General features: G+C 47.8%; 2 protein-coding genes across 15 annotated transcripts in view; one reads left to right on the top strand and one right to left on the bottom strand.

Annotated features, from left to right (window-relative positions):
* PARP6 (poly(ADP-ribose) polymerase family member 6) overlaps positions 1 to 3857 on the top strand; it is a 52576-nt gene extending 48719 nt beyond the window's left edge. For all 5 annotated transcript variants that reach the window (XR_014519219.1, XM_083475786.1, XM_083475785.1 and 2 more), the window contains 4 exons: positions 635 to 714; positions 1242 to 1305; positions 3038 to 3122; positions 3314 to 3857. Coding sequence is in view for 4 of the 5 variants with exons in the window: in XM_083475786.1 (XP_083331912.1) it covers positions 635 to 714; positions 1242 to 1305; positions 3038 to 3122; positions 3314 to 3416 (332 nt within the window). In the remaining variant the exon portion in view is untranslated. The remainder of the gene's footprint in view (positions 1 to 634; positions 715 to 1241; positions 1306 to 3037; positions 3123 to 3313) is intronic.
* A 15726-nt stretch (positions 3858 to 19583) lies between these two features.
* CELF6 (CUGBP Elav-like family member 6) overlaps positions 19584 to 25726 on the bottom strand; it is a 196132-nt gene continuing 189989 nt past the window's right edge. For all 10 annotated transcript variants that reach the window (XM_083475851.1, XM_083475849.1, XM_083475853.1 and 7 more), the window contains 3 exons: positions 21570 to 24031; positions 20528 to 21439; positions 19584 to 20338 (listed from right to left, as the gene is read on the bottom strand). The gene's annotated coding sequence lies outside the window, so the exon portion shown is untranslated. The remainder of the gene's footprint in view (positions 20339 to 20527; positions 21440 to 21569; positions 24032 to 25726) is intronic.

Raw genomic sequence — 25726 nt, 5'->3', positions numbered from 1 at the left:
GCACTGATGGGCTGCAAGCAGGCCTGATGTTCTCTCTGTCCCCAGGAATGAGTTCCTTCCATTGCTTGGGAGAGGTGCGGGCCATAGGAATAGGTGGCTTCTCTGGTGCTTATCGTGTCAGACAAGTTTGGTGGTTTTGTATCGTGTGCATGAGAAGGAAAGTGATAAGACTTAAGTAGCACACCTTCATTTCTTCCATCTCAGGTAGAAGGCAGGGCAACCTTTATCTGTGTTCTCCCTTACCTAGTGGATGATATGAGTTTCTGTTGAAGAGACATGCTGAGGAGCTTGCTAGTTGAGCTGAGACTGGAGCCCGGTGGTAGATCCTTATGCCGTAGTTCCTGGGTTCAATTCCCAGATTCTCCAGTTAAAGGACGTTGGGAAGCTGTGCAGATGAAGACTCCTGGAGAGCTTCTCCCAATCAGCATAGACTGCACTGGATAAGGGCTGAATGTCTGTCTTCTCATTGCTACATCCTTGGAGATCATGGGCCATTGTTTGTGTCTCTGGGCTCGTTTGCACCGTCCTCCCTGCACAGACTGCACCAGCAACTGGCAGAATTCCTCGCTCATGCAAGCAGCCGGTCCTGGCACCCTGTGGGTTGCTGTTCTTACTCTCTTTATTGTCAATGCAGGGATGGGGAAAGGCCAGCACAGGATGCCCTCCAAGGATGAGCTGGTGCAGAGGTATAACCGAATGAACACCATCCCCCAGGTAACTGCCTGCATATTCTGCACAAAACTCTAAGCTTTCTTTGTTTCAGCAATACGCTTTGGAGCAGGGGAAAGAGTAACCACCTGAACGAATATTGCGAACCACTGGTGGTCCAGGGGCAGGAGTTTGGGAACCCCTGCTCTAGTCCATGGAGCCCTCCAGGCCTCTTTGTTCAGACACTGGGACTCTCCCTAGGCCACAAGTCTTTTCATAAGCCCTTGAGTGCTTTTGCCTGACTGAAATATGTCATTGAACTCTGGTAACAACTCTTGCTTGCCTGGGAGGGCAAAGAGAGAAATGGCCTGTGTGTTTGTATGTGTAGAAACCTCTGACTTTTTCATGACTGAAATGTCATCTGTTGTCAGGTGGAAGTCATATCCATTTGCTCTGCCCACTTTGGCAACTGTCTCCACTCACGATGGGGGTAGGTTACTTCTGGAAGGCTGCCCATGAGAGAATGTGGTGACCCTACCAAGCTTCCCCACCTCTGGTCTGTGTAACTCTAGATCTCTCTGGTTTGCTTGCAGACTCGATCCATCCAGTCCAGGTTCTTGCAGAGTCGCAATCTGAACTGCATCGCACTTTGTGAAGGTGAGCGATGGGGCGAGAGAGGCACGTCAGCCAATGTCTCTCCCTCTCTTGGAGCTCCTTTCTCTCCACATCTGTCCTGACTCCTGCCTGAGCCCAAGTGCAGGCTACCAGGCCCATACAAATGCCAATTTAAGGAATGTGTGCCGGGGAAACCTGAAGCTCATCTTGCCTGATCACACCAAAGGTCCAGCAAACTGTCTCCAACAGCAGCCAGTTCCATGCCCTTAGAACAGCATTTCCCAGTCTGGTTCTCTGCAGTTATTCTGGACTTCGACTCCCATCAGCCCCATGCGAGTTTGCCCAATAGTCAGGGGTGATAGGAGCTGGAGTCTAGCAACATCCGGACAGCACAAGGTTCTTCGCTCCTGCTCTACAAATGAGTAACATTCTTTTTGTGTGAAAAGCGTCAGAAGTGGTATAGCAAACAGGAACAAAGGATGACAATGTATGGGATAAGAATCAGACTCATTGGTGTCTGTTTTTTTGCCTCCTGGGAATGACAATATTTTGTTAGTATGAAATGCTAGAGTTGTTCACGGTCTAGCCTAGTCTCTAATGCACATCTATGTGCACGTACAGTGGTGCCTCGCAAGACGAAAAGAATCCGTTCTGTGATTCTCTTCCTTCGTCTAGCGGTTTCTTCGTCTTGCGAAGCAAGCCCATTGATGGATTAGCGGATTAGCGCTATTAGCGGCTTTTAGCGGCTTATCTGCTGATCGGATCAGCTGATAAGCGGCTTAGTGGCTTAGAAAAAGGGGGGGGGGAGGAAAAAAAAACCAGCAGGAACTCACAAGACATTGTCGTCTTGCGAAGCAAGCCCATAGGAAATTCGTTTTGCGAAGCACCTCCAAAACGGAAAACTCTTTCGTCTAGCGAGTTTTTCGTCTTGCGAGGCATTCGTCTTGCGGGGCACCACTGTACATCAGATGAGGGGAACCTTTGCCTTCGAAATGTTGCTGTAAAACAACTTCCATCAGCCCCAGCAAGAATGACCCATGGTGAGGGATGATGGGAGTTGCAGTTTGGCAACAGTGGAGAGCGGGGGGGGGGGAGGGGAAGAAGGCTCTTCACACCAGATGTACGTGAACCTTAAGGCCCCATGGAAGGAAGGAATATATATTAAAAGCAGTACAAAATAGAAAAAATTGACTCCAACATTTTTGATTCAGAAGCATCCTTCTCTGAGCTTGGAGACTACATATTTATAATTTTCAGGGCTAATTACTGTTGGTATTGCCATCCTCCATTGGTTTTGTTTTTTCTAGTCCAGGGATGAAGAACCTTGTGGCCCTCCAAATGTTGTTGGATTCCAACTCCCATTATCCCCAGCCATCATGGGCAAGAGTCAGGGATGATGAGATTTGGAGTCCAGCAATATCTTGGAGAGCCATGGGTACCCCATCTCTGGTTTGTCTTGAAGGCACCTAATCTGGTACCCGTTACCAGTGAATTCCATCAGTGAAATTATGCATTTTCCTTTGGTTTATCCTGAAACCTTTGACAATCTGTTTCATTGGATGGTCCTCCGTTCTACTATATCACAAGCAAGAGGACTGATGCTACTCACTGCCCTTCCCTTCCCTGTCCATAACTGCATAAATGGGTCAATCAGAGGTAATATCCAGGGTTTCTGGTGCCAAAGTACCTGATCATCCTGGTTAGTGGGTGATACTGGCAGGCCTTGTGTGTTGTGTTCTGATTATGAGAAGACTGATGCCTTTCTCATTTGCAGTGATCACGTCAAAGGATCTCCAGAAGCACGGGAACATCTGGGTGTGTCCAGTGTCGGACCACGTCTGCACCCGCTTTTTCTTCGTGTGAGTGGTCACATTTCCTGGGTAGGGAAAGGGAAACTGTTCTATTTTGCAGAATAGGGAGATGGCAATGCCAAGGCTGCAGCCTTGGGCAGTGCCACCTTACCCACTGGGATTGCCAATAGCCCTGCACCATCTTGAAAAAGTATGGTGGAAGAAGGCAATTTCTGAAGCAGTTTCTGTCTCCCTCACAGGTATGAAGACGGCCAAGTTGGAGACGCCAACATCAATACTCAGGACCCCAAAATCCAAAAGGAGATAATGCGTGTGATTGGCACTCAGGTCTATACAAATTGAGGGGGTGGAGGACCCTGTTCCTTAAGCTTGTGCCAATGTTGCCCCTGCCCCTCCATGGGTAGAAGGGAGCCAGAGGTCAGAGGCTGCCAACGAAGCGATGATAACCCTGGCTGGATGGAGACCTGGATCCACAGGAGGGGGCAAAGGGGCAACCAGCGTCATTTCTGGGCAGCAGAGGCCCCGGGAGCGCCTCTGGAAGGGTGGAAGCCTGCACCTAGAATATACAGAGAGACTCTCCAATGGGGAAACTTGGACCAAATCCCAAGGACAGTTGGGGTGGCTGACTTTGCGCTCCCACGTTTACAGTGACAACATTTTTAACAATGAAAACAAGCAAAAAACAAACAAACAAGAAGAGACAGAGAGAATGGGAGAGAGTGAGAGAGCGCAAATGGTTTTAGCTTGTTAAAATTCTCTTTAAAAGAAGAAGCTCTGATTGCACCTGCACAGACTCTTTGTGTGTGTGTGTGTGTGTGTGTGTGTGTGTGTGTATGTGTGTTTGCAGGCACTTGTGTGTGTGCCCAGCAGATGTGCCATTTCCTTTATTTCCTTTTGCCCATGAGGTCAGACCTGTGACCTCGACGTGACCTGTTTTTTGTGTGGTCATTGCCCCAAACGTATACACAGGTTAGACGATGCCCTATCTTTAAAATGAATATTCATTCTACTTCCTTCATGGGGAGGTTGTAAGACGACATGAAGCATTCATCCTGATTTGCTTGCTCCCTGATTCTGCAACTTCCCACTAATCAGTTTTTTATCTCACACTTTTTACTGCATTTCCCTGTCACTCTCCTAACTGCAAGAAGTCAGCGGTTTTCTTTTCTTTCTTTCTTTTTTTAAAAAAAGATTTTCTTGTACCAGTGTATTTTAATCCACTTAAATTATTCAGGCCTAGTTCTCTGGTATGTGATATGGAATCCCTCCCACAAAATACTGCCTGTCTGGAAGTGGCCAAGGGCACCAACCCAAGTATGATATGTATTTGTGTTGTCCCTGTCCACTTGTCCTTGTGCTGGCAGCCATTGGAAGTGGTTGGGCAGAAGACAGGGAGACGAACAGCAGGTGGCGCCAGAGCCAATGACAGACTGAGCCAACGAATCCTTCTTTCTGCTCCGTTCTGTTAGGGCAACTGTGAGGCAAAGGAGCAGGAGGCTGACAGGCAGTGCCACCCCCTGACTGACTGCAAGGAAGAAGTCAGGCAGGTGAGGGCAGATTGAGGACGTGCCCCATTCACCTAGATGGATTAACCTCCACTGGCAGTAGATCTGAAAACTGTGGCTTTGGGTCTATACGTTGGACAGTGGCCTCTTCCAAACAACCTGTTCATTAGGCATTCATCCTGATTTGTCCACAGGCAAGGTCGTAAGATCAAGTAAGTGTTTGGCCACACTTCCAAGTGCATTTTCTGGTCCCTATTGCAAAAAAATCCCATTATTATTATTATTATTATGAAGGGGGTTTATTGCTCCAGAGCACCACATCATTTCCGTTGTGCAACCTGAGTTTGCCAGCATGTGGCTGGACCCCATCTGAGAACAGCGACCGCCTTGAAGTGCCCAGTGTTTTAGATCTCCGTCACTCTCCCAAGCTGAATTGTGTTTGAATGAAAAATAGACAACCTCTTTGTATAGTGCATACTAAAGTGGGGGATGCCGTAGATGTGAAGAAGGGAACTTGTCTCACTGAAAAGCAGCTCAGTGGTGGACCACATGCCTTGCCCGCAGATGCTGGCCGATGAGTTGGCCACTCTCTCTGTTCTCTCAGGAGGTAATATTGGAGGCCCGGCAGGTGCTTTGCTGGGTACTGTGGAGCTGCAGTCCTTGTTTCCCAGCAGATTAGCTGCTGGGTGTGGGAAGGTGAATGTGGTGCAAAAGCATTGGCAGGAGCGCCCGATCTCCCTGTCCCTTCCCTCTTCCCATTCCAGTAAACAGCGGTGACTCTCCTGCAAGGAAGTGAGCAGAGTGGCTCCACCTCAGCCAGTGAGCTGCTTCTGGATAGATGGAGAAATATTTTGATGGGCCCAGCATCAGGCAACTTTCCTGGGGTGCTTTTAAACACCTGCATTATATCCATGGCATATGTTGAAAGGGCAAGTGAATCCTATCACAGTGAGGATGGAGCGACTCCCCTACTAAGGAAGGTTACAGTATCTGGAACTTTTTAGTTTAGAGAACAGGCAAGTAATCTGCGATGTGATGGAAGCAACGAAATCATTCACGGTGTGGGGGGAGTGGGCAGAGAAAGGTTGTTATTTTGTAACACTAGAACTCCCTGGCATCCAATGAATGTTGGAGGATTTGGGGCAGACAAAAAACCAAACAAACTTCTTCACACGGCGCATAGTTAAACTATGGAACTCCCTCCCACAAGAGGCAAAGACGGCCACCAATTTGGATGGCGGCAAAGACTATTAATTGGCTTTTTGTAAACCATTTTGAGGTGTGTGGGTTTGCTGGGTTTCTTTTTTACAATCAAGCGGTGTACAGTGGTACCTCGGGTTACAGATGCTTCAGGTTACAGACTCCGCTAACCCAGAAGTAGTGCCTCGGGTTAAGAACTTTGCTTCAGGATGAGAACAGAAATTGTGCTCTGGTGGCACGGCGGCAGCGAGAGGCCCCATTAGCTAAAGTGGTGCCTCAGGTTAAGAACAAGTTTCAGGTTCAGAACGGACCTCCGGTATGAATTAAGTTCTTAACCCGAGGTACCACTGTATACATTTAAATAAATGACTGTCAACCATGATGGCTTTGATCTGCACCCACTGAGGAATGCAGGTGAGGAAAGCGCTGTTACGTTCAGGTTTTGCTTTGAGGCTTCCCACAGGCATCTGGTGGGACAACAGGATGCTGGACCAGACGAGCCCTTGATTTGATCCTGCAGGCTTTCTCTTCTGCCCCTTCAACAGTCATGGCTTCCCACAAAGAATCCCGGAACTACCGTATTGTTTGCACCATAACACTCACTTTTTTCCTCCTAGAAAGTAAGGGGAAATGTCTGTGTGTGTTATGGAGCGAATGCCTGCGGGTGGCGGGGGAGATCTGCTGCAGTCGTGAGCAGAGGATCCATGGTTCCCCTTCCTTCCCTCCTCCGTGGTTACAAAGCATGGATCCACATGGATCCTCAGGATTTTTGCATTGGGCTACTCCAAACTCACTGTCAGATCACATGTCTGTGGCCACAGCATGAACCACAAAAATCATATATCCACTATTTCGTTTAGAATATTTTTTTCTTGTTTTCCTCCTCTAAAAACTATGTGCGTGTTATGGTCTGGTGCGTGTTATAGAGCGAAAAATACGTACATTAGGTTAAGGGCTCCGAGAGTTGTTAGAGAATCCCCTTTCCCCTCCGTGGAGCTATAATTCCCAGAGTAATTTTACAATCGACCTCCCCTTCCCAGGGAACTCTGTGAATTGGAGCTGTGGGCAGGTAACAGGGGTCTCTTTACAACTCCTAGCACCCTTGGCTCCCAAGATTCCTTGGGGGAAAGTGACAACCACACTGCTTTCAATTTTTAGTGTGGATGCAGCCTGTGTGTCTCCTTCATCTCTCCTCTGCGCCCAACAAGGCTGTGTGTGTGTGTGTGTGTGTGTGTGTGTGAGAGAGAGAGAGAGAGAGAGAGAGAGAGAGAGAGAGAGAGAGACAGGTACACTGTGCCAACTTTACCTGCACAATCTCAATGTGTGTGGGATGACAGCTCTCAAACCTCCAGGGGGTGGATAAGGAACCCAAATGCAATCTTATCTGCAAACCTTTAAGTCTGCACCATTCATAAACGGCTGCCAGTCTCTATCTGGGATGGGTTCGCTTGAAGGACATGGCGAAGCATATGTGCTCAGGCGAAGGATGTATGATGGCATGACTCAAGTTACAGGTCCACATGGACTGTAGCAGCTCAGCAGTAGATCACAAGATTTGCAGGCTCAAGCCCTGGCATCTGAAACCCAGAAGCACCCCTGCCAGTCAATGCAGAGACAGTACCGACTTGCATGGACCAGTGGTCTGACTTCCAATGATCTACTGAAGCAAAGCAGAGACCCAAGACTGAGGCTGCCTTCAGACAACCATAGAATTGAGGAGTTGGAAGGGACTCTCAGGTTCATGTAGTCCAACCCTCTGCAATGCAGGAATCCCAACACTCAGCCCCCCATCCAATCTGAAACCGTACTGGACCCTAATTAGCTCTGCAAACATGCTTGTAGTTTTATTGCCGCACCACTAAGATTCCCCCCAGCATTTCCTTACCTGATAACTTCTATATTTTACATGATCTTTCACATGGCATTCTAGCCACTTCTGAAAAACTAGCAGAATCGAGCAGTTTATAATTCATCTCTAGGTTATTTGCTTCTCTCCACCCCCCCCTCAAAAAAACAAAACCCATTTGCAACCCCATTAACCAAGAAAATTGTGGGAGTTTGGCACTGTAATTTCATGTGATGAAATCTGGGGCGGTATTCTAGCATTCGGTATTTTCCTGCAGCACAAAATTTAGCATGGCATGGTGGCATGTCGAATAAAAAAGCCACCGTTTCATAATGCAACTGGCAATGCCGTGCAGGAGTACATTAGAAAGTGGAATAAAAGTGCTAGCATTATAATCAGGAAGACTTAATCTCCATGTCTTACCTTTGTGGATTGTGAAGGCTTCACAGCGCCAGTGGGTGAAAAGGGGATTACAAAATACCATAGTTCCCCCAGTTGTCAGTAAGCACATCAAGATTCCTCTTGTGCAAAACCATATTTGATTCATGAATGTTGGGAGCTGCCATATCCTGAGTCAGACCAATGGTCCATCTGGTTCACCTACACTGACTGGCAGCATCTGGCTCAGGTTTCAGGCAGGCGATTCCCCCAGGAGGAAGAGGAGTTTGGATTTGATATCCCGCTTTATCATTACCCTAAGGAGTCTCAAAGCAGCTAACATTCTCGTTTCCCTTCCTCCCCCACAACAAACACTCTGTGAGGTGGAGGAGCGGGGAAGTGAACCCAGTTCACCAGATTACAAGTCTATTGCTCTTAACCACTGCACCACCCAGCCCTACCTGGAGATGCTGGGGGTTGAACCTAGGACCTTTCATGTGCAAGACACATGCTCTGCCATTGAGCTATGGCCCTTCCCCCAAATGGCTCAGTGACTAGGGGCTAGGCTGCACCATGACTAGGGGTTAGCCTGATCAAATGCAGTGGGGCCTTCTCTTCTGCACCTGCCAGCTGACACATTGCTCTTGCTGAAACGTCCTCTTCTACACAACTATTAAACTGTCTGCTCCTTTATCTGGTCACATTAATAGTGCTCAGGCTAGCAGTTTACATGCCAAGCAGTACCACCCATGGATCCTTACACGGGTGCAAAGGGACCTGTTGTGTCATCACCGGGGCAATTAATGCTTCAGTCCTGCAAGCTGCTGCCTCAACAATTGGATTCCAGGGACTGGCAATGAATCGTGGCAGTTTTAGAGATGCTGGAACTACAAATGTGGCTATTTGGAGGGTTTGTGGCATCATTTTGCCCAGCGCAATAAAGATCAGGGTGAGGATTCTAGAGCTCTGGTTATTAATGGCAGCTTTAATAGGGGGTTACAATTGGGAGTGGGGTGAAGAGCAAGGAGCTCCAGGTGCCAGAAGAAAAATTTATTTCAGGCCTGACACATTTTGGAACAACCCTTTCGGGACACATTTTTAATAGCAACCATAGGAGTTGGCGGAAACCCTTGCCAAAGACCACCCTTCCCTGGGTTGCGTGGCAGAGCCCACGCAAAGGCAGCAAGGATGATGGTGGTGGGTTCTGGCAAGACCTCACAATATCTTGCGGAGTGCACAAGATACTGGGAGATTTTAGCGATACCTTGCGAGGGTTCAGTGAGATCTCTCTGGAAACTGCTGCTGCCTTACTTTTCTGTTGGTGACAGAGGCAGCTGAGTGGGCAGGGTACCTGCAGGGATGCTGCCTCCTAGCTTACGCTGCTTGAGGCCACTACCTCAGCACATCTCATGGGTGCGTCAGCCCTGTGTTTTTCCAAAGGATTACTCTGAAACGTGTTCTCTGTGAGAACGTTTACTCCCATGCCTAAGTAAAGTTACCCAGTTTGGCTTCTGTAGACTTTTTCATACACAAAACACCATCTAATCTCCTGCCAACCTAGCAGTTCGAAAGCACGTCAAAGTGCAAGTAGATAAATAGGTACCGCTCTGGGGGGAAGGTAAACGGCATTTCTGTGTGCTGCTCTGGTGCGCCAGAAACGGCTTAGTCATGCTGGCCACATGACCCGGAAGCTGTATGCCAGCTCCCTCGCCCAATAAAGCGAGATGAGCGCCGTAACCCCAGAGTCGGCCACAACTGGACCAAATGGTCAGGGGTCCCTTTACCTTTACACCATCTAATGTTGATCTCAGGGATGTAGAACCTTTGGCTTTTCAGGTGTTGCTCGGCTACAACTTCCAGCATCCCCAACCATTGGCCATGTTGCCTGGGGCTGATGGGAGTTGGACCCCAGCAACATATGGAAGGCAACAGGTTCCTCATCGCTGCATTATTATTGTTGTTGTTTAGTCGTTTAGTCGTGTCCGACTCTTCGTGACCCCCTGGACCAGAGCATGCCAGGCACTTCTGTCCTCCACTGCCTCCCGCAGTTTGGTCAAACTCATTCTGGTAGCTTCAAGAACACCATCCAACCATCTCGTCCTCTGTCTTCCCCTTCTCCTGGTGCCCTCCATCTTTCCCAACATCAGGGTCTTTTCCAGGGAGTCTTCTCTTCTCATGAGGTGGCCAAAGTATTGGAGCCTCAGCTTCAGGATCTGTCCTTCCAGTGAGCACTCAGGGCTAATTTCCTTAAGAATGGATAGGTTTGATCTTCTTGCAGTCCATGGGACTCTCAAGAGTCTCCTCCAGCACCATAATTCAAAAGCATCAATTCTTTGGCGATCAGCCTTTTTTATGGTCCAGCTCTCACTTCCATACATCACTTCCCTGCATTACAGGATTACATAATTACTCTTCCTTCCTATTCTCCATCTGCTAAAGAAGCCTGTACCTTTCACCTAAGGATGAAAGCAGAACTAACAGTTGGAAGGTCTTTGGCTCAATGGTACAGCAATTGCTTCACATGCAGAAGGCTGCAGGGACAACCTCTGGTATCTCCAGGTAGGGATGGCAAAGACTTCTCCCTGAAGCCTTGGGTAGCTGCTGCCAGTCAGTGTAAACATTACTGAAGTAGATGCACCAATTTGTATTTAGGAATATAGGGAGCTGCCTTACACTATCTCCTAGTGATGCTTTCCCTGATTTTGTAGTCTTTATTTTATTTGAGGTTCAGAGAACAACTCTCAATAAGAGACTCACACACGAACAATCCGGGCAAATTCCCACTGGACTGTGCTTTATTTCAGTCTAAGCAGAATATCATTTAACTACAGAGCTACAGAGATAACAATGTCCATTTTGTCTTTCTTTATTATACTACAAGAAATCATAAGAAAGATCCGTCAAAAGAATCGTAAATCCACTGGAATGCCAAAACTGCTCCCCCTGCAAACCCCGGGAGGCAGCGTTCCTTTTTGGAATGGCTGAAACAGAAAGCCCATTTGGGGTGGGGCGGGGCAAGATGCCTCCCCCCCAAAGTCGTGGAACTCGGTGGGAAAAGACACATGCTCAGAGGCCAGCAAGTGTTGTCCTCCTGAGACCCTAGTTGGGCAGGTAGCCTTCCTACATAAAACCAAGACTGACCAGGAAGAGAATAGTAGCGCAAAGCAATTCATTAGATCTTAGCTTTTTGGTGAGTCATCAGTAGGAGTCAGCAACAGCCTTTGTCCTTGGGCGTTCATCTGGGGGTATACTGGGGCTTCAACCCTCTTTATCTCCTCCACTTATCCTTGGGCAATAATTACTTACCTCTTACTAGTCTTCCCACTTGCCTCGTTCCCCTGGCCTTTGCTAGACCCAGGTAACATTTTTGGAGTGCCTAGGACAATTTTGTCACTGGCCTCCTGTCAACGTGTCAGGAGGTTACTCAGAGGGTCCAAGCTCCGTATCTTTTGCTCTGGGTTCTAAATCTCCTGCCTCTTTGGCATCAATGCAGTGCCAACAACAGCCCACCCACTCACCATCTTGACACCCAAATTTGCATCTGTACATATGAATCAACATACGCAAATTTGTGCCACACAAGCCTGTGCCCTGAATCTTTTGCGTATCTAGTGACACCCCTGCTGAAGCCACCAATTTTAGGATGTGTTAAGAATGCAAGAGCACAACCCGATTCCTTTTTGGGTGGCTGCACCACTGTAAGAATTGTCAGATAGACAGGACTGAAGGAGTCTGAGGGGGAATCTCTGCCTGCCGCAAAGACCCTCATTTTGGGGCAAAGTTAAGCAGACACAGTAAAATTGTGAGGAACGTCTGGAGGGCACAAACCTCCTCACATTTCATCCCAATGCAGCACAACAGATTTCTACCCATTTCCCATTTCCACCTTCCCATGCCTGGGTCCGGGGTTATCAGGTGAGACACTGCAACAAGGAATATGCATGGAAATATTGGGCTCAGCCTGGGGGAAATACCTTTTCCTTCTTGGAGTAGATTCTGCAGTCCATGCAATTACTGTTAAAATGGAAATTCTCACATGAGCTAGTCTTTGAGGAAAGGTTACACTGAAATGGGTTTTCCATTGTTTAGATGTGACCCAGCTATGTAACCGTTCCACCCAAGTGAATGCGATGGCTTCCAAAACTCATTGTGAGAACATGAAGCCATTTTCTGGTGTTGCTGCAACTGGGGTGAACTCACCTTCTGTATAACCCTTCTATGATGCCTGAGGCATGAGGGTGGGGAAGTATCCTAGAATCAGTTTTATCTGAGGTGCAGTGGACATAAGCAGATCCCTGCTGGATCAGATCAGGTCACCTAGTCCAGGATTCTGTTCCAACAGCCTAGTAGAAACTCACAAGCAGTACCTGAGTGTGAAATTTGTTCTTTAGTTCCTTGGCTCTTGTTGCCTAGGCAGAACCAGGAGGGGACAGTGGGAAGATGAAAATGCCACATCTCAACAACTTCCCAGTAACGTTTAAGAGCAGCAGGATAGAAAGGCATTTGTTACTTGCCATCTTTCTCATTCTAATATGGGTGACAGTTCAGCCAGGTGAGTCTTCTCTCCAACCTGTTTGTAGAGTTGACTTGGGAGTCCGGCATGTTCATGTCATGACAGATATATATATAGCATGGGCCAGAACGCAATCCTGCCTGCAACATTGTTTTTCCTGTGCCCCTCAAATGTCCAAAAGCCAGACACAACCCACCACTGGATCAGGAGGTGACTGATCAGTACCTAACTTGGGGGGAAGGGTTTCTCTGGAGTGCTGGGAGCTCTCATCCAGAAGTTCAAATCCTATATTCGCAGAAATGTAGGAGACTTTTTAGTGAGTAAATGGAGAAGGGAAGGCACACTTGCTCCTATATCTGTCTGTCTGCCTCTCTTGCAAACGGGACACAATCTGCATATGGCAAACAGTTCCAGCAGTTTTTGAGTTCCAGAACCCCGTTGCCTTTTGAAACAATGAACGAGGTCTTATTTCAGCAAAGCGTCAGCTCGAATTACGCACAGTTGCCCCCATACCAGGGACACCCCACATAAATAATAATGTCCAGAACAAATCTTTAATGGGTACACGTTTTCTCCCATTTAAATAACTTAAATCCCCACTCATCACATCCAAGAACTAGGCAGTGGGTACAAAGGAGATCTCAGGCTCATATATATACCCTTGAGAGGTTTGCATTGGCCTGAGCCTGCAAAGTCGTCTTCTTCGAGCCTCCCTGCCGTGAGAATTTCTGCTTGCAGGAAACGATGAATGGGATATCTTTCTAGTGAGTTTTGGAGAATGGCAAGGGGGGAGGGCGGGACAGACCAGCTTTGGCATCAGAGGTAGCTTTGCAATAAGAAACACTCCTACAGTTTCCACCCCATACATCCCTTCAAAGGTAGCAATAAGACTATGGTAGCAAAAAAGTAGCCCTTAGAGACGGCAGTCACTGCTGTAGGCTGTTTGTGCTCTATGGGAGCTGGGGGAGAGAGGGTTAGAGCTATGAGAGCTGGAGTCAATGGAATAGTGGGTCTTGGGGAAAGACCCTGTAGACATGGTTAGTTTAGATGGGGAGAGGCCAAAGTGTGCCCTCCATCCTGTCTCTTGCACATCTAAGTCACACTTTTCTCTGTCCTGCACCCTGCATGGAACCCAGTGTCCATGACTGTTAATCTGTGGATTCTTATTAAAAACAACAACAAAATAAAATGGTGCTTGCATAAGGCTTGGTGGGCATTTGGCTACAATGAGAAGTACTAGCTGAAGCCTGTGGATTAAAATGGCGGCTGCGGCAGGAGCCAGAGCAGGCCGAGGAGAGGGGAGTGAGAACCGCTGAAAACCGCACCTAGAGAACCACACCTAGAGCCAAGTCAGGGATGATGGAGGCTCCAGGCTGCAGCTGAAAGAGGCAGTCTTCCTTACTTTAAGTTGGCACAAGAGTGCCCAAGCAGAACCTCGAAAGCATATGATTTGTAAGGGGCCTTCAAGACTGCAGCACAGCAAGATCCTGCACCCACACCATTCTTTTGTCTGTCTAAAGAAGACTGTAGTCTTATACTTGCATGTTGGACTACGCCAACGTGCCAGGACCTGAACCAATGGATTCAAGCTACAATAAAGGAGATCCTGACTAATCACCAGGAGGAACTTTCTGATAGTAAGAGCTTTTCATGGTGGAACAGACTCCCTTGGGAGGTTGTGGACTCTCCTTCCTTGGAGGTTTCTAAGCAGAGATTGGATGGCCATCTGTAATGGATGCTTTAGCTGAGATTCCTGCGTTGCAGGGGGTTGAACTAGATGATCCCATGGGGACCCTTCCAGCTCTACAATTCTATGATTCTATGCAGCCCACTTTATCTGGTCCTCAGGATTTTCCACAGGCCACACCCCTCCCTGTGCCCCATGAGTGTTTGTGCCTGGCTGGAGTGTGTCCTCGACTTCTGACCATGCCTCTTGCTTGTATGGAAGGAGGATGGTGTGTGTGTGTGTGTGTGTGTGTGTGTGAATATGCAGGTAGAAACTAGCTTGCTGTGCAAAGGTAAAATGTGCCTTTATTTTTGGTCCACCCACTTTTGCCTCTGGCTGCCTCCACCCCTGGAATGTGGCCCTTGAGCTGAGAAGATTCCCTCTCATTTAAAGGAGCAGGAAAGGGTTCTCCCATCCCCCATCCCGCCTTGAGAAGAGTTCTCCCTTTTCTCCCCTCTGTTCCCATCTTCTCTGCAGCCTTTATCCACAAAGAGCAGGCGTTTCGGATGAACCGGAAAGATTATCCCCCTCCACCGTCACTGGCTTCCATTTTGTTTTCACAAACCCAATGGAATCACTTGCATTTACAAGCTCATAATTTATAAAGAAAATCCATGATTATTTTGCTATATACAGCTGCTGCAGGTAGCTGGCAATCATCAGGAGCAGACACCTCAAGGTAAGATTTGAAAGGGAGTGGCGTTCTGGGCCAGAGATGGCACCTGTCATTCCAGGCTAGGGAGGCATTTTGCAGAAGTCCAGTGGAACATCTCCTGGACCAGGAGGCAAATGCATGGTCTGCAAGCTTGATTCACTTATGGGAATCCAGGACACTGCTGTACAGATCCACCAGTATTTTGGCAAGGGCTTGGAGAGGATTGGGAAAGGGGTCCCTTCACAGACAGTTCAAGAAAACCAATTGCAGCCCATGCAAAGGCAGAGGGAATCAGCAACCGCCACCATCTGTTGAATGGTCTCCTCCAGTTTGGTGCTGCTGTGCTTTGTACATGCCCAGACAGCAATAGATTTTGTGGAGTGTTCACCCTGCAGGGAGCTCTCCCACCTCCTCTGTAATCCCAAAAGTCCATGGGCAAAAGTGAGGGAATGATAGAAGTCAGTCAGTCCATCCGTCTCTCTCTCTCTCTCTCTCTCTCTCTCTCTCTCTCTCTCTCTCTCATTCTCTCTCTCTCTCTCTCACACACACACACACCAATTGCCACTTGCACAGCTGCATACGGTCACAGTAGTAAGAGCTGTCAAGAGCAGTGTACTTTGCACATGCTCCAAGGCACCTTCGCCCTTCTTACAGATGTAGCCTCCCACCCAACTGAATTACTGCTGAGTGGGCAATACAGCCTGCTGACCGTAGCTCTTTGTAGATCTGCCCTGAACACATGTGCAGAGAATCCCCACCACTGTGAAAAGCATGGTTGGGTTGGGTGGGTCCATGGAGCTATGGGTGTGTGTGTGTGATGCAGGCCAAGACTGAAGTACTGAGCATAGCTTGAGTATCATGCAAAGTCGCTCGGTCTCCTGATGTTGCAAAGGGATTGCTGCAGCCCATTGTCCTCCCTGAATCAAGGCAAGCCATGCAGGCCGAGGGTCTTCTTGGGCCACTGCAAACGCTAAGGAAAGTTTAGCAAGGAATTCTCTGAAACCATAAAGGCAGGACCAGCAGTGCCAACAGGTGTCCTTGGGCAGCTGCCAGCTCCCAGGTAGGGCCCAGCACTGTTGTCTACTCTGCACCTCCTGTTAATTCTTCTTTTCTGGCCCCGCACTGTAAGTGGCACCCAACAGCTGGGACTAGCCTCCATTTAAATCTCAGCAGAGTGCTCTGCTCTGGGGCAGCCTTCACCAACCTGGTACACACTCTTGCGAATGTCTTGGACTACAACTCCCACCAGCCTCTGCTTTGGTGGCTGAGGATGATGGGAGTTGTAGTTCAAAAACATTGGCAGGATGAATGCTCTTCTTGAGAATTGTGGGGAAATTAAAATGGTGATTAGATCAAGCTGCCTAGTGCCACCCCCCCAACCCCTGGCCAGCACAAACAAAGCTCTCTAAGACCCATTGGCAGGCAAGGGAGCCCACAAGAGGGTCTTCTCTCAAGCATGGAGCCAACCCTGCAACATTCATTATCATTTGGGAAGGGGGTGGGGAGAATGGATTTTTATCTGCACCACCAGGGCTTGAAAAGGCTACTGCCACCACACCCAGGCGGGGAGGAAGGTGTGTGGTTCATTTACAAATTATTCCATTTCAATGTATGCTTAGATAATATGACCTGCAGCTTAACACCAGAGCACTATTTTTAAAAGCTCAATACTTTACTGTATGCCAGATCAGTTTAACATTCTGGCAATTCAATGGAAATTCGTTGAGTTTCCAAATAGAAATCTACATTTCTTGTGGTATAATAATAATAATAATAATAATAATAATAATAGCCATTCCAAGAAAGGTTTGGGTTGAGCTCCCTTCTGAACTGGGATCCCTGGACATTAACATCTGCTCATGGCTATAAGCCTGGGTTGGTTTGAAACTGCCCAGGATGCAATCCAAAGGGCTGGACTGGGTTTTGATGTTGGGCATTCACAAAAGTATTGTGTGAGCAGCATCCCCTGCTAACAGCAAGGGTCTGGTTAGGGGTGGCCTCCCTTTTATTTATTGATCTATGCTTAGAGGGCTCTTGGGCATGTGGCAAAGGGCCAGTGAGACCACCTGCCACCTCAATGTGTTCAGAATGAAATCGCTAAACTATTGCATAGGCAAATGTTATGCAAATTATTCGTGTCATGGGCCTCTGCCCTTTTTAGCACCTAGCAATGTCCCTGGCCAAGGGTTCCCCTGCTTTGTGCTCAAAAACTGCCAGAGAAGGGAAGATGGAGAAGTTGAGAGTCCCTGGTGCCTCTCTCTCCAGTGCAAACAAATGCCCCCACTGCAAATGCTGGCCCACCACTGATGCTGTTGCTGCCCCCTCCTGTCATCTGCTCCATGTCTTGGCACTTTCACAATTAAGACACAGAAGTTGTGTTGCTGGTAGGGCTGGCTTGCTTTGCTTGGGTTGAGGAGGACACCGTCAGCTGCTTCAAACACGGGAATCCTTCCCTGTGGCTGTAACTGTCGCAGACCTGTTGGCACAGGGATGGCTAGCTAATGCAGGGAATGAAAGGCACAGTGGTGCTTAAGAGGCTTCCCCTAGCCCTTAGCTGCAGGGAATGTAACCATGAACCTGGATCACTTGCAAACGGGCAGCACCAGCATTTGATTGGGTGCAGGAACGGTTAGATCTCATCTCTCCCACATGGTAGCATCCCATCGAGATGTATCACCCCCCCCTCTTTGCTTCCTAACTCAGGCTGGCCTCCCCCTCCCCCTTACAAGCTCTGTCTGTCTTGTGACATTGCTCCAGCAGCAGCAGTGCCATCAGGGGCCTCACTCCCAGCAGAGCTGGTTTTCCACATGTGGAAATGTCTAAAGAGGGTCTCTCGCTCTCTCTCCATGAGACCATCCATCTAAAAATCAAGGATGGGAAGCCTGTGGCCCTCCAGATGTTGTTGGACTCCCAATTCCCATCAGCCCCAGATGGAGGGGGTCACAAAATGCACCACGGTCCAGCAGTCTCTTAGCTCAACCTTCCCCACTACCTGTTGCCAAGTAAAATCGACTGGTGAGGGAATGGCGCTTGAGGCAAAATGGCTGTATTTTGTACCTTGTTCCCCATTTAAAGTAATATGCAGGGCTGTAATCTGGCAGCCTTAATTTACAGGGCTGGTGCATTCCCAGAGTAGCCCTGGGATGCTTTAGGTCATGAGTAGAATGGGTAGGCCCACGATTTTGTCTGATTTACGGCATCATAAGCAATGGGCCTGCAGTTCGCTGGCTTTTGGGAGCATACAGGGAGCCACCTTTACTCAAGCCACACTATTGGTCTTGCTAGCTCAGTATCATTAACACAGAGATTCTCAGAATGCAACTACCCCCAGCCCTGACCACTGGTCTTGCTCACCGGGGCTGATGAGCATTGGGAGCCCAGCAAAGCATCTGCTGGCGCACAGGTTCGCTGGCCATGGTACCGACCAGTGCTTCCATAGCCCTTTCATAGCTGTCAACCTTCCTTTTTTTTTTTGCGGGAAATTCCCTTATTCCAGCGCCATTTCCTGCTGCTTCCCGCTGCTATCCCGGATTGTTAGATATCCCATAGACTGTCCCCGGGACAGGTGAGGCTGCTGATCCCTTATTTTCGAGGCTGCTGATCCCTTATTTTCAAATCTGAAAGTTGACAGCTATGAGCCCTTTCAAGGTGCTGACAAAAGACGACCTGCCTCATGCTTGCTCCAAGGTAAGGATAAGAAGTGCAAAGTCTCTGGGACCTTTCACTGATGTCATCTCCAGCCGTATCTGCTTACGACATGCATAAGCACCACCCGCCCCAACTTTCTACCAGGAATCTCAGCATCCTTTGCCCAGCTGCACTTCCCAGGGAGGGAGACGTGGCAGTTGGCATCACTTTAAAGCCTGTAGTGTAGACTGGGCCCTCCCCATCTCACACAAGGGCAAACGACAGAGGTGGCTGCATGATTAAAGCAAATCCCGAATTAATGTTCTCTCGCAGAGGGCAATTCCCAAGTCAGGGGAACAAGGAAGAGAAAAGGTTACCTCTGCAGGATCGGAAAAGTAAACCAGAGCTCCTGAATAAAGAGACCTGGTTCTTGGTCTAGCCAGCTGGCTTGTTAGTCGAAGGCAACCGAAGCCAAGAAATTCCTCTGTATTCAAGCACAGGGATGTGATTCTCTCAGGTTGGTTAGAACCTTGATCTAGATCAGGAATGCGGAACCTGTGGTCCTCCCAATGACGTGGGAATCCAACTCCAATCAGCCCCTTGCAGCATGGTCAATGGACAGGAATGATGGGAGTTGGAGTCGAGCCATTGGCCGCAGGTTCCTCACCCCAACGTGGGTGGTCCCAAGAGCTAACTACGGCTGAGATCCTGCTGCAACCCACAGCTTCATGTACACCTCCCTGCCAGGGTTCCAAAGGAGACTTGTGAGAACATGATCAACTTCGTTCTGGTTCAGACCAGATGGGAAACAGTTCATGGGGCTGCTTGGACCAGTTGCCCCAGAACACACCTGCCCGTTCTTCCACCCAATATCCTTGCTTTCTGCAATTGCTTTCCTTACAGCAGATGTAGCTGGACTCTGCCCCAATATACTACCCATCACCCTCCCATTTCATACAAGCAGGCAGCATTTGAAACACAGCTTGAGCCCCAGTGCTCACAACTCCCTTCCCCCACCCCAAATTTAGGTCTCTGTGTCATTCTCTCTCATATATATATATATATATATATATATATATATATATATAGTGTTGTTTTGCCTTTTTCTTTTCTTTTTTTTTATATAAAAAAGTCACTTTCACAAGGTCACTAAAGTCGATTGTCTTTTTTTTCCTTTTTCTTTTTAGGTTTCATTTGTTTCAAATGGAGGGCTCTCCTATGTTAAACGCTAACCGCTCTACAAAAAGCATTCTGTTCTAAACCACTAGGAAATGTAACAATGAAGCACATTTTTTCTTAAGAAAAAGAAAGAAAGAATAAAAAAAATAAAAACAAAGAAGAGAAGAAAGAAAAAGAAGTCGTCCAGTGGCCAAGCGACCGCATTAGGGAATGTGAACCACGAAGGACAATGAGACAACCCCAGATCCTTCATGTACCGTGACATTTTGCTCACTCTATTTGGCACTTCCTTAAACCTGACCCCCTCCCCCTGACCTCCTCCTCTTCTCCAGCAGATTCTTGAAAGTAATAGAGAATTTGGCTAATGTTACACCAGGGCAATGAGAGACACACAGAGAGGAATTTCCTACAAAGGGAATAATCCACCCACCTGCCCATCCCATGTGATCTGCAAACAGCACCTGCTCACAGAGTGAGCTGGTTCAAGGCTAGAGCTCAAGGAGGGGATCAGTAGTAGATGGCTGAGCTTCAGGACCACAGAGAGCTCCCTGTGGAGCAGAATAGTTCTTGCAAGAACTAGGAATATTGCTTCATCGTTGGTCTGGAGCTGGCTGAAGCTTTATTGTGTGGCGTGGCTTCCCTGGAGCCTGATTGGTACCGTATTTTTTGCACCATAACACTCACTTTTTTCCTCCTAAAAAGTAAGGGGAAATATCTGTGCGTGTTATGGAGGGAATGCCTACGGGTGGCATGCCTACGGATTTTCCTCCTCTAAAAACTACGTGCGTGTTATGGTCGGGTGCGTGTTATAGAGCGAAAAATACGGTAGTTAAAGTATTCTAATATACAGGTGTGCACTCGGGCGAGATTGGAGCACCTCCCCTGGCTTCTGGACATGGCAGAGTGAAGGGCGTGGTACCTCAGTGGCAGAGCACCCACTTTGCATGCAGATGATCCCAGGTTCAACCCCTTGCACCCCCAGGAATGTCCTGGGAATGTCCCCTGTTTGAAGCCCCAGAGAGCCATTGTCAGTTGGCTCAGACAATACTGAGCTAGTTGAATCAATGGGTCTGACTCAATATAAGGCAGTTTCCTATGCTCCCATGACAGCCCCTCTGGAGTGCAGGTAGTGGAGTCATCTGAGTCAGATAAGGAGAGCAGAGCTACATCCCTTGAAGCAAGGCATGCTGGCCCCACTGTCTGATGGGGCTCTTCCTCCATGAAAGCTTCTACTGGTGTCAATGCGTTGGATGATATCTCCTGGGGAGTTTTGAAGGACTCCACTGTCTCCATCCTGGGAGCTCTCTGACTGAAAGAGTTCTGGGTCTTATCCCAGACAGGGAGGGAATTCTCCAAGATACACTTTAAGAAAAGGAAGCCATGTTGGTGCATTAGAAAAACCCACAGTCCGGAAATACCTCTACTGGGTCAGGCCAAAATGCCACAAAACAGTGAGTAAGCTTTTGAGTTTTCTAAAGCTCTTTGTCAGGCTGGATGTTGAGCAAAGTGTGGAGAGGAAGTGGGGGGAAATCTAGCATGTTGTGGTCACTCTGCATTTTTTGACAGTCTTAAGATCGAATGTAGGAGGAGGTTGCAGACACCAAGTCCATTAGGCTTGGCTAGGTGCTAGGCAGGCTTCAGGGTGCAACTAAGGACTACTGAGACCAGGAAATATGCAAGGGCTAAGAATGGTATTGTAGCCTGACTGTGGAGTTCAGATTTTTTTCCCTTATGGACTTCTTCTTCCTTTATTCAAAATAAAAAAATTCCTTCCAGTAGCACCTTAAAGACCAACTAAGTTAGTTCTTGGTATGAGCTTTCGTGTGCATGCACACTTCTTCAGATACCACAAGAATCTTCAGATACCAGATTCTTGCTTTATGTGTGACTTGGATAACCAAATTTAACCATTCAGAAGTGGGACCCTAAAACTGAAGGAATATGATTTCTTACCACCTGAAGATGGCACTTTACTTTTCAAGGGTTACACATTCCCTCTAACCACCAGGTAATGTAACCCACTTTGACTTCTTTTGACATTTTTAAAGACCTAGCATTCCACCTGAAATCAACCTCCAGCCATATTCCTTTTTACTTTTGCGTTCTAAGAAGGAACCAGTGTGTTTTGCCTAATGATAGGGTTATGTCCTTTACTAGGTTCTTTTTTAAAAAATTGTGCGTGCATGAGCTCATGCGCCACTGTGTTTCTGCCAGCAATTGCTGACCGCTGTCCCATGTGGTGACATGCATAACTGCAGCCTCTCAGTAAAGAACTTTCCAGGCTGTGGGCTGACTCCACCCATTAGGCTGGTCATTGGCTCCTCCTGGGCAGGAAGGAGTTTAAGAGGACTTCCTGTCACTGTGGTGCAACAAGGGGTACCCAAGCTCTGGTGGCTTTTGCATTTCCAACTTTATTCTTTGGTCTTGCCTGCTGGTTTGCCCTCTGATCTGGATAGCGCTTTCAATCTGGCTCAAACTCTTACTAAGAGTAGGCCCATTGGAATCAAGGAACCTAAATTAGTCATGTCTATTAACTTTGGTGGATCTACTCTGAACAGGACTAGTTTTGAACACCACCCCCAGTCCCTGGCTGCTGTCATGCTCCAGACTTGCCCATGACCCAGCCTCGGTCATTTCTTTGTCCTATCAGTCCTGGGCGCACTGTGAAACCTGAATAACACCTTCGCCAAGCCTCATCCAGTTACGCCTGCAACTTCCTAATGCACCTCTATTTTAACACCAAATGCAGACTTTGAAGCTACCATAAGCCAAACTTTCTCCATTCCTCTGCTTTGCTAGATGTTCAGCCTACTAAGAGCTGACCCAACGTTCTGTGACACTTTGGGTGGTCCTAATCAAAGCATTGTCCAAGTGTGGAGAGACGTTGCAGCTCCTCTACACAGCCATCTAAGCATGGGTGGGAAACCGGTGGCATTCCAGATGCTGCTGGACTCCAGCTCCCATTATCCCTAGCCACTGATCATGTTGGCTGGGGCTGACAGCAGCTGGAGTCCACCCCTAGTGTAGGCAATACTGAATTAGTCGCACCAATGATCTGCCTTGGCGCAAGGCAGCTTCTCGTGCAAAAAAATATGGTCCTGTGTCTCTTCTTACTCTGGTTTACATTAGCTTTCAATGCATGGGAGAAGCAGATCAGGAACTGTGATTAAAACCCCCCAATTTTCTGAAATCCAAGTGCCTATCTGGCGAGAGGAGGAGGAGAGAGCTGTTGCCAAGACCCCCCACCCCACCCTGGCCAAAGTGGCCCCTCCTGCCAGCTTCACTACTCACCCGAACCCCATAGTGTTCAATGCGGTCACAAGGCCACCAGCACTGGCCACACTGCTCACAAGGCGACATCTGCTTGCTTGCTTGCTTGCTTGCTTGAGCTCGCTTCTCTTGGAAACAACTTGCAGCTTTGACATGAAGCTTTTTTTTTTTAGTTTTTTTTAAACCTCTTTGAGTTTCTTTTTTTTGTTTTGTTTTGTTTTTTAAATTAATTAATTTATATATATATTAAAAAAGCAATAGTCCTTTGGTCCCTAAACTCTAAGGAATGATATGACTTTGAAAGAAGTTAATCCAATCTCCTTGGACTGGCGACAAAGTGGGACAGAAACCCCCACCCCCAATCCACGGGATATAGATATATAGACCTATTTATATATATATCTTCTGTTAAGTTCAACATCCTCTTAGCAACTGATTTTTCTTTTCCTAAACGGATGCGGAAAAAAAAGTTCCCCTTTTTTTTCTTTCCCCCTTTTTTAAAAACAAAAAGCGTTTCCCAGGTGTAACATACAGGCCTGGTCCAAACCCACCGGCTTTGGTTTAGATCTGTTTGGCCTCCCTCTTCTGAAATCTTGAGCATCGGTCAAGTGCTTTAGAGAGAGGCTGGTCCCACCAGCAGGCTCTGTGCCTGCAACCTTTTCCTGTTGCAAAATCCTACCCCTCTCCTCGTGAGGGGTCTTAAAAAAAACACGTCTTCTCCAGCGGCTCCTTCCCGTCGTGGAGTTTAGAGTCGGCAAATAGCGATGCCTCTTTCCCTTTTGTCCAATATCGTCACAACCACCTTCTTTGCTTTCTCTCGCCTTAAAGCGGCAAAAGGAAAAAGAAAAAGAAACGCCCCCCCAAAACCCCAACCGATTTGGAAAATAAAAATAAAAAAGGTACAACCAAACTGGCTCTCCTCTTTTTCACGAGCATCCTGCCTCCTCTTCCACCTCCTCCTCCTCCTCCGTGATATGTTGCAAAGAAAGAGAGTTACAAGTCTGGATACTGCACGTGGGACAAGGGGAATACTCTTCGTACGCCGCATGGCATCCCATCTGAAAGAGAGAGAAGGGATGTTAAGAAGAGGCAGGCAGTGCCAGGAGCTAGCAGGAAGCCCCATCCCCAGTAGCGAGTGATGGCGTTAGGAGAGAAAGGAAGCTCTTGTCAGGGCCATCTCTATTCAGTGTGTAAAAATATATATATCAAATGACTCCCCAATTCCGTACCAGAAGATGTTGAATTCTGAAATGTTCTAGGTTAGGTCTGACCTTCCATTTGTTGTGGGTGTCCCAACAGCCCTGAAGAGCTGCTTCCAGTCAATGTAGACAAGGGGTTGTCAACCTGGTCCCTACTGCCCACTAGTGGGCGTTTCAGGATTCTAGGTGGGCGGTAGTGGGTTCTACAGCACAAGCTGAATCCTTCCCCCTTTGAGCACTGGTGGGCGGTAAGAAAATTTTACCATTAAGAAAGATGCATTCGTGGGCGGTAGGTATGAAAAGGTTGACTACCCCTGGTGTAGACAGTACTGAGATAGATGGGCCAATGTGGCTTGCGAAATAAACATACTTAGCTACCTTAAACACTGCGAAATACCACCAGTTATCTTGTTTTCTGTATGTAACACACTTAGGCCGCATAGTGAGGGTTCCTGATTTCCAACCACTTCTTCTTTCCCCTCCACCCCCCATCCCAGACGTGAAGCTCATGTTGAACAAGCTCCCCCCCTTTCCACTGCTGTGTCAGGCTGCTGTTAAAAGAGCAGGGCCTGTGTAAAATAAAAATGAAAATGCAATTGATCCCAACAGCTCCATATACAGAACAAGTTTCATGGAGCAAGATGGTCAATGTATTGTTGGCCAAAATTCAGATAACTGCTGCTAGAAGCTAGCATAGCAACTGCAGGAGGCCAGGGATGTCATATTGGTTGAGATTTGTCTTAGCTTAAAGGGGTGGAGCCAAGAGGGAGGGGCATGGCCTGAGGAGGAGAGGGAGGGACCAAGAGCTCCCTATGTGATGGAACTGGTGACCATCTTGAGCAGGTTCCATTCTTGATGCATTTCTGCCCTATTAGGAGCATATATGCAGATCCACGCCATACATTTAAAGCACATGCCTTCCCCCAAAGATTTCTGGGAACTGTGGTTTTCCCCCCTCACAGAGCTATGAATTCCCAGCAATCGTAATACACAGCAGTTCCCACGATTCTTTGGGAGAAGTCATGTGCTTCCAATGTGTGCTTTAATAGGAAGCTGATTTAGACCAGGTCAGAAGATTTGTCTATGTAGTCCAGTATATTGTCTACTCTGATTGGCAGTGGTTTTCCAGGGATCTTGAGCAGAACAGAATATTTCCCACCCCTGCTACCTGGTCCTTTTAATTGAATTTCGAAGGGCTGAACTGAGGATCTTTTGCATTAAAATTATATGCTCTGCTGCTGAATGAAGGGTCCTCTCCCGTGAAATGCTACACCAGTAACACTCTCCTGCTCCTCTGCTAAGGTACCACACTCCATGACTGCAATCAAGACTAGGACTTTTTCTATGCAAAAAGAAAATGAAACAGAACAGGGCTTTTGTTTGCTTTACATATCTTTTATCCTGGAGTAGGCGATCCGGGTTCATTATCTCCAAACAGGAACGTGAGAAGCTACTGTACAACAGGTCAGGCCACTGGTCCATCTAACTTAGTATTTTCTACACTAACCTTCCCTGACCTAGTGCCTTCCAGCTGTTTTGGACTACAACTTCCAT

The sequence above is a fragment of the Podarcis liolepis genome (genome assembly GCF_965112155.1).
Source record: "Podarcis liolepis genome assembly, chromosome: 14".
NCBI lineage: Eukaryota > Metazoa > Chordata > Lepidosauria > Squamata > Lacertidae > Podarcis > Podarcis liolepis.
This window is presented reverse-complemented; position numbering and strand designations above follow the sequence as displayed.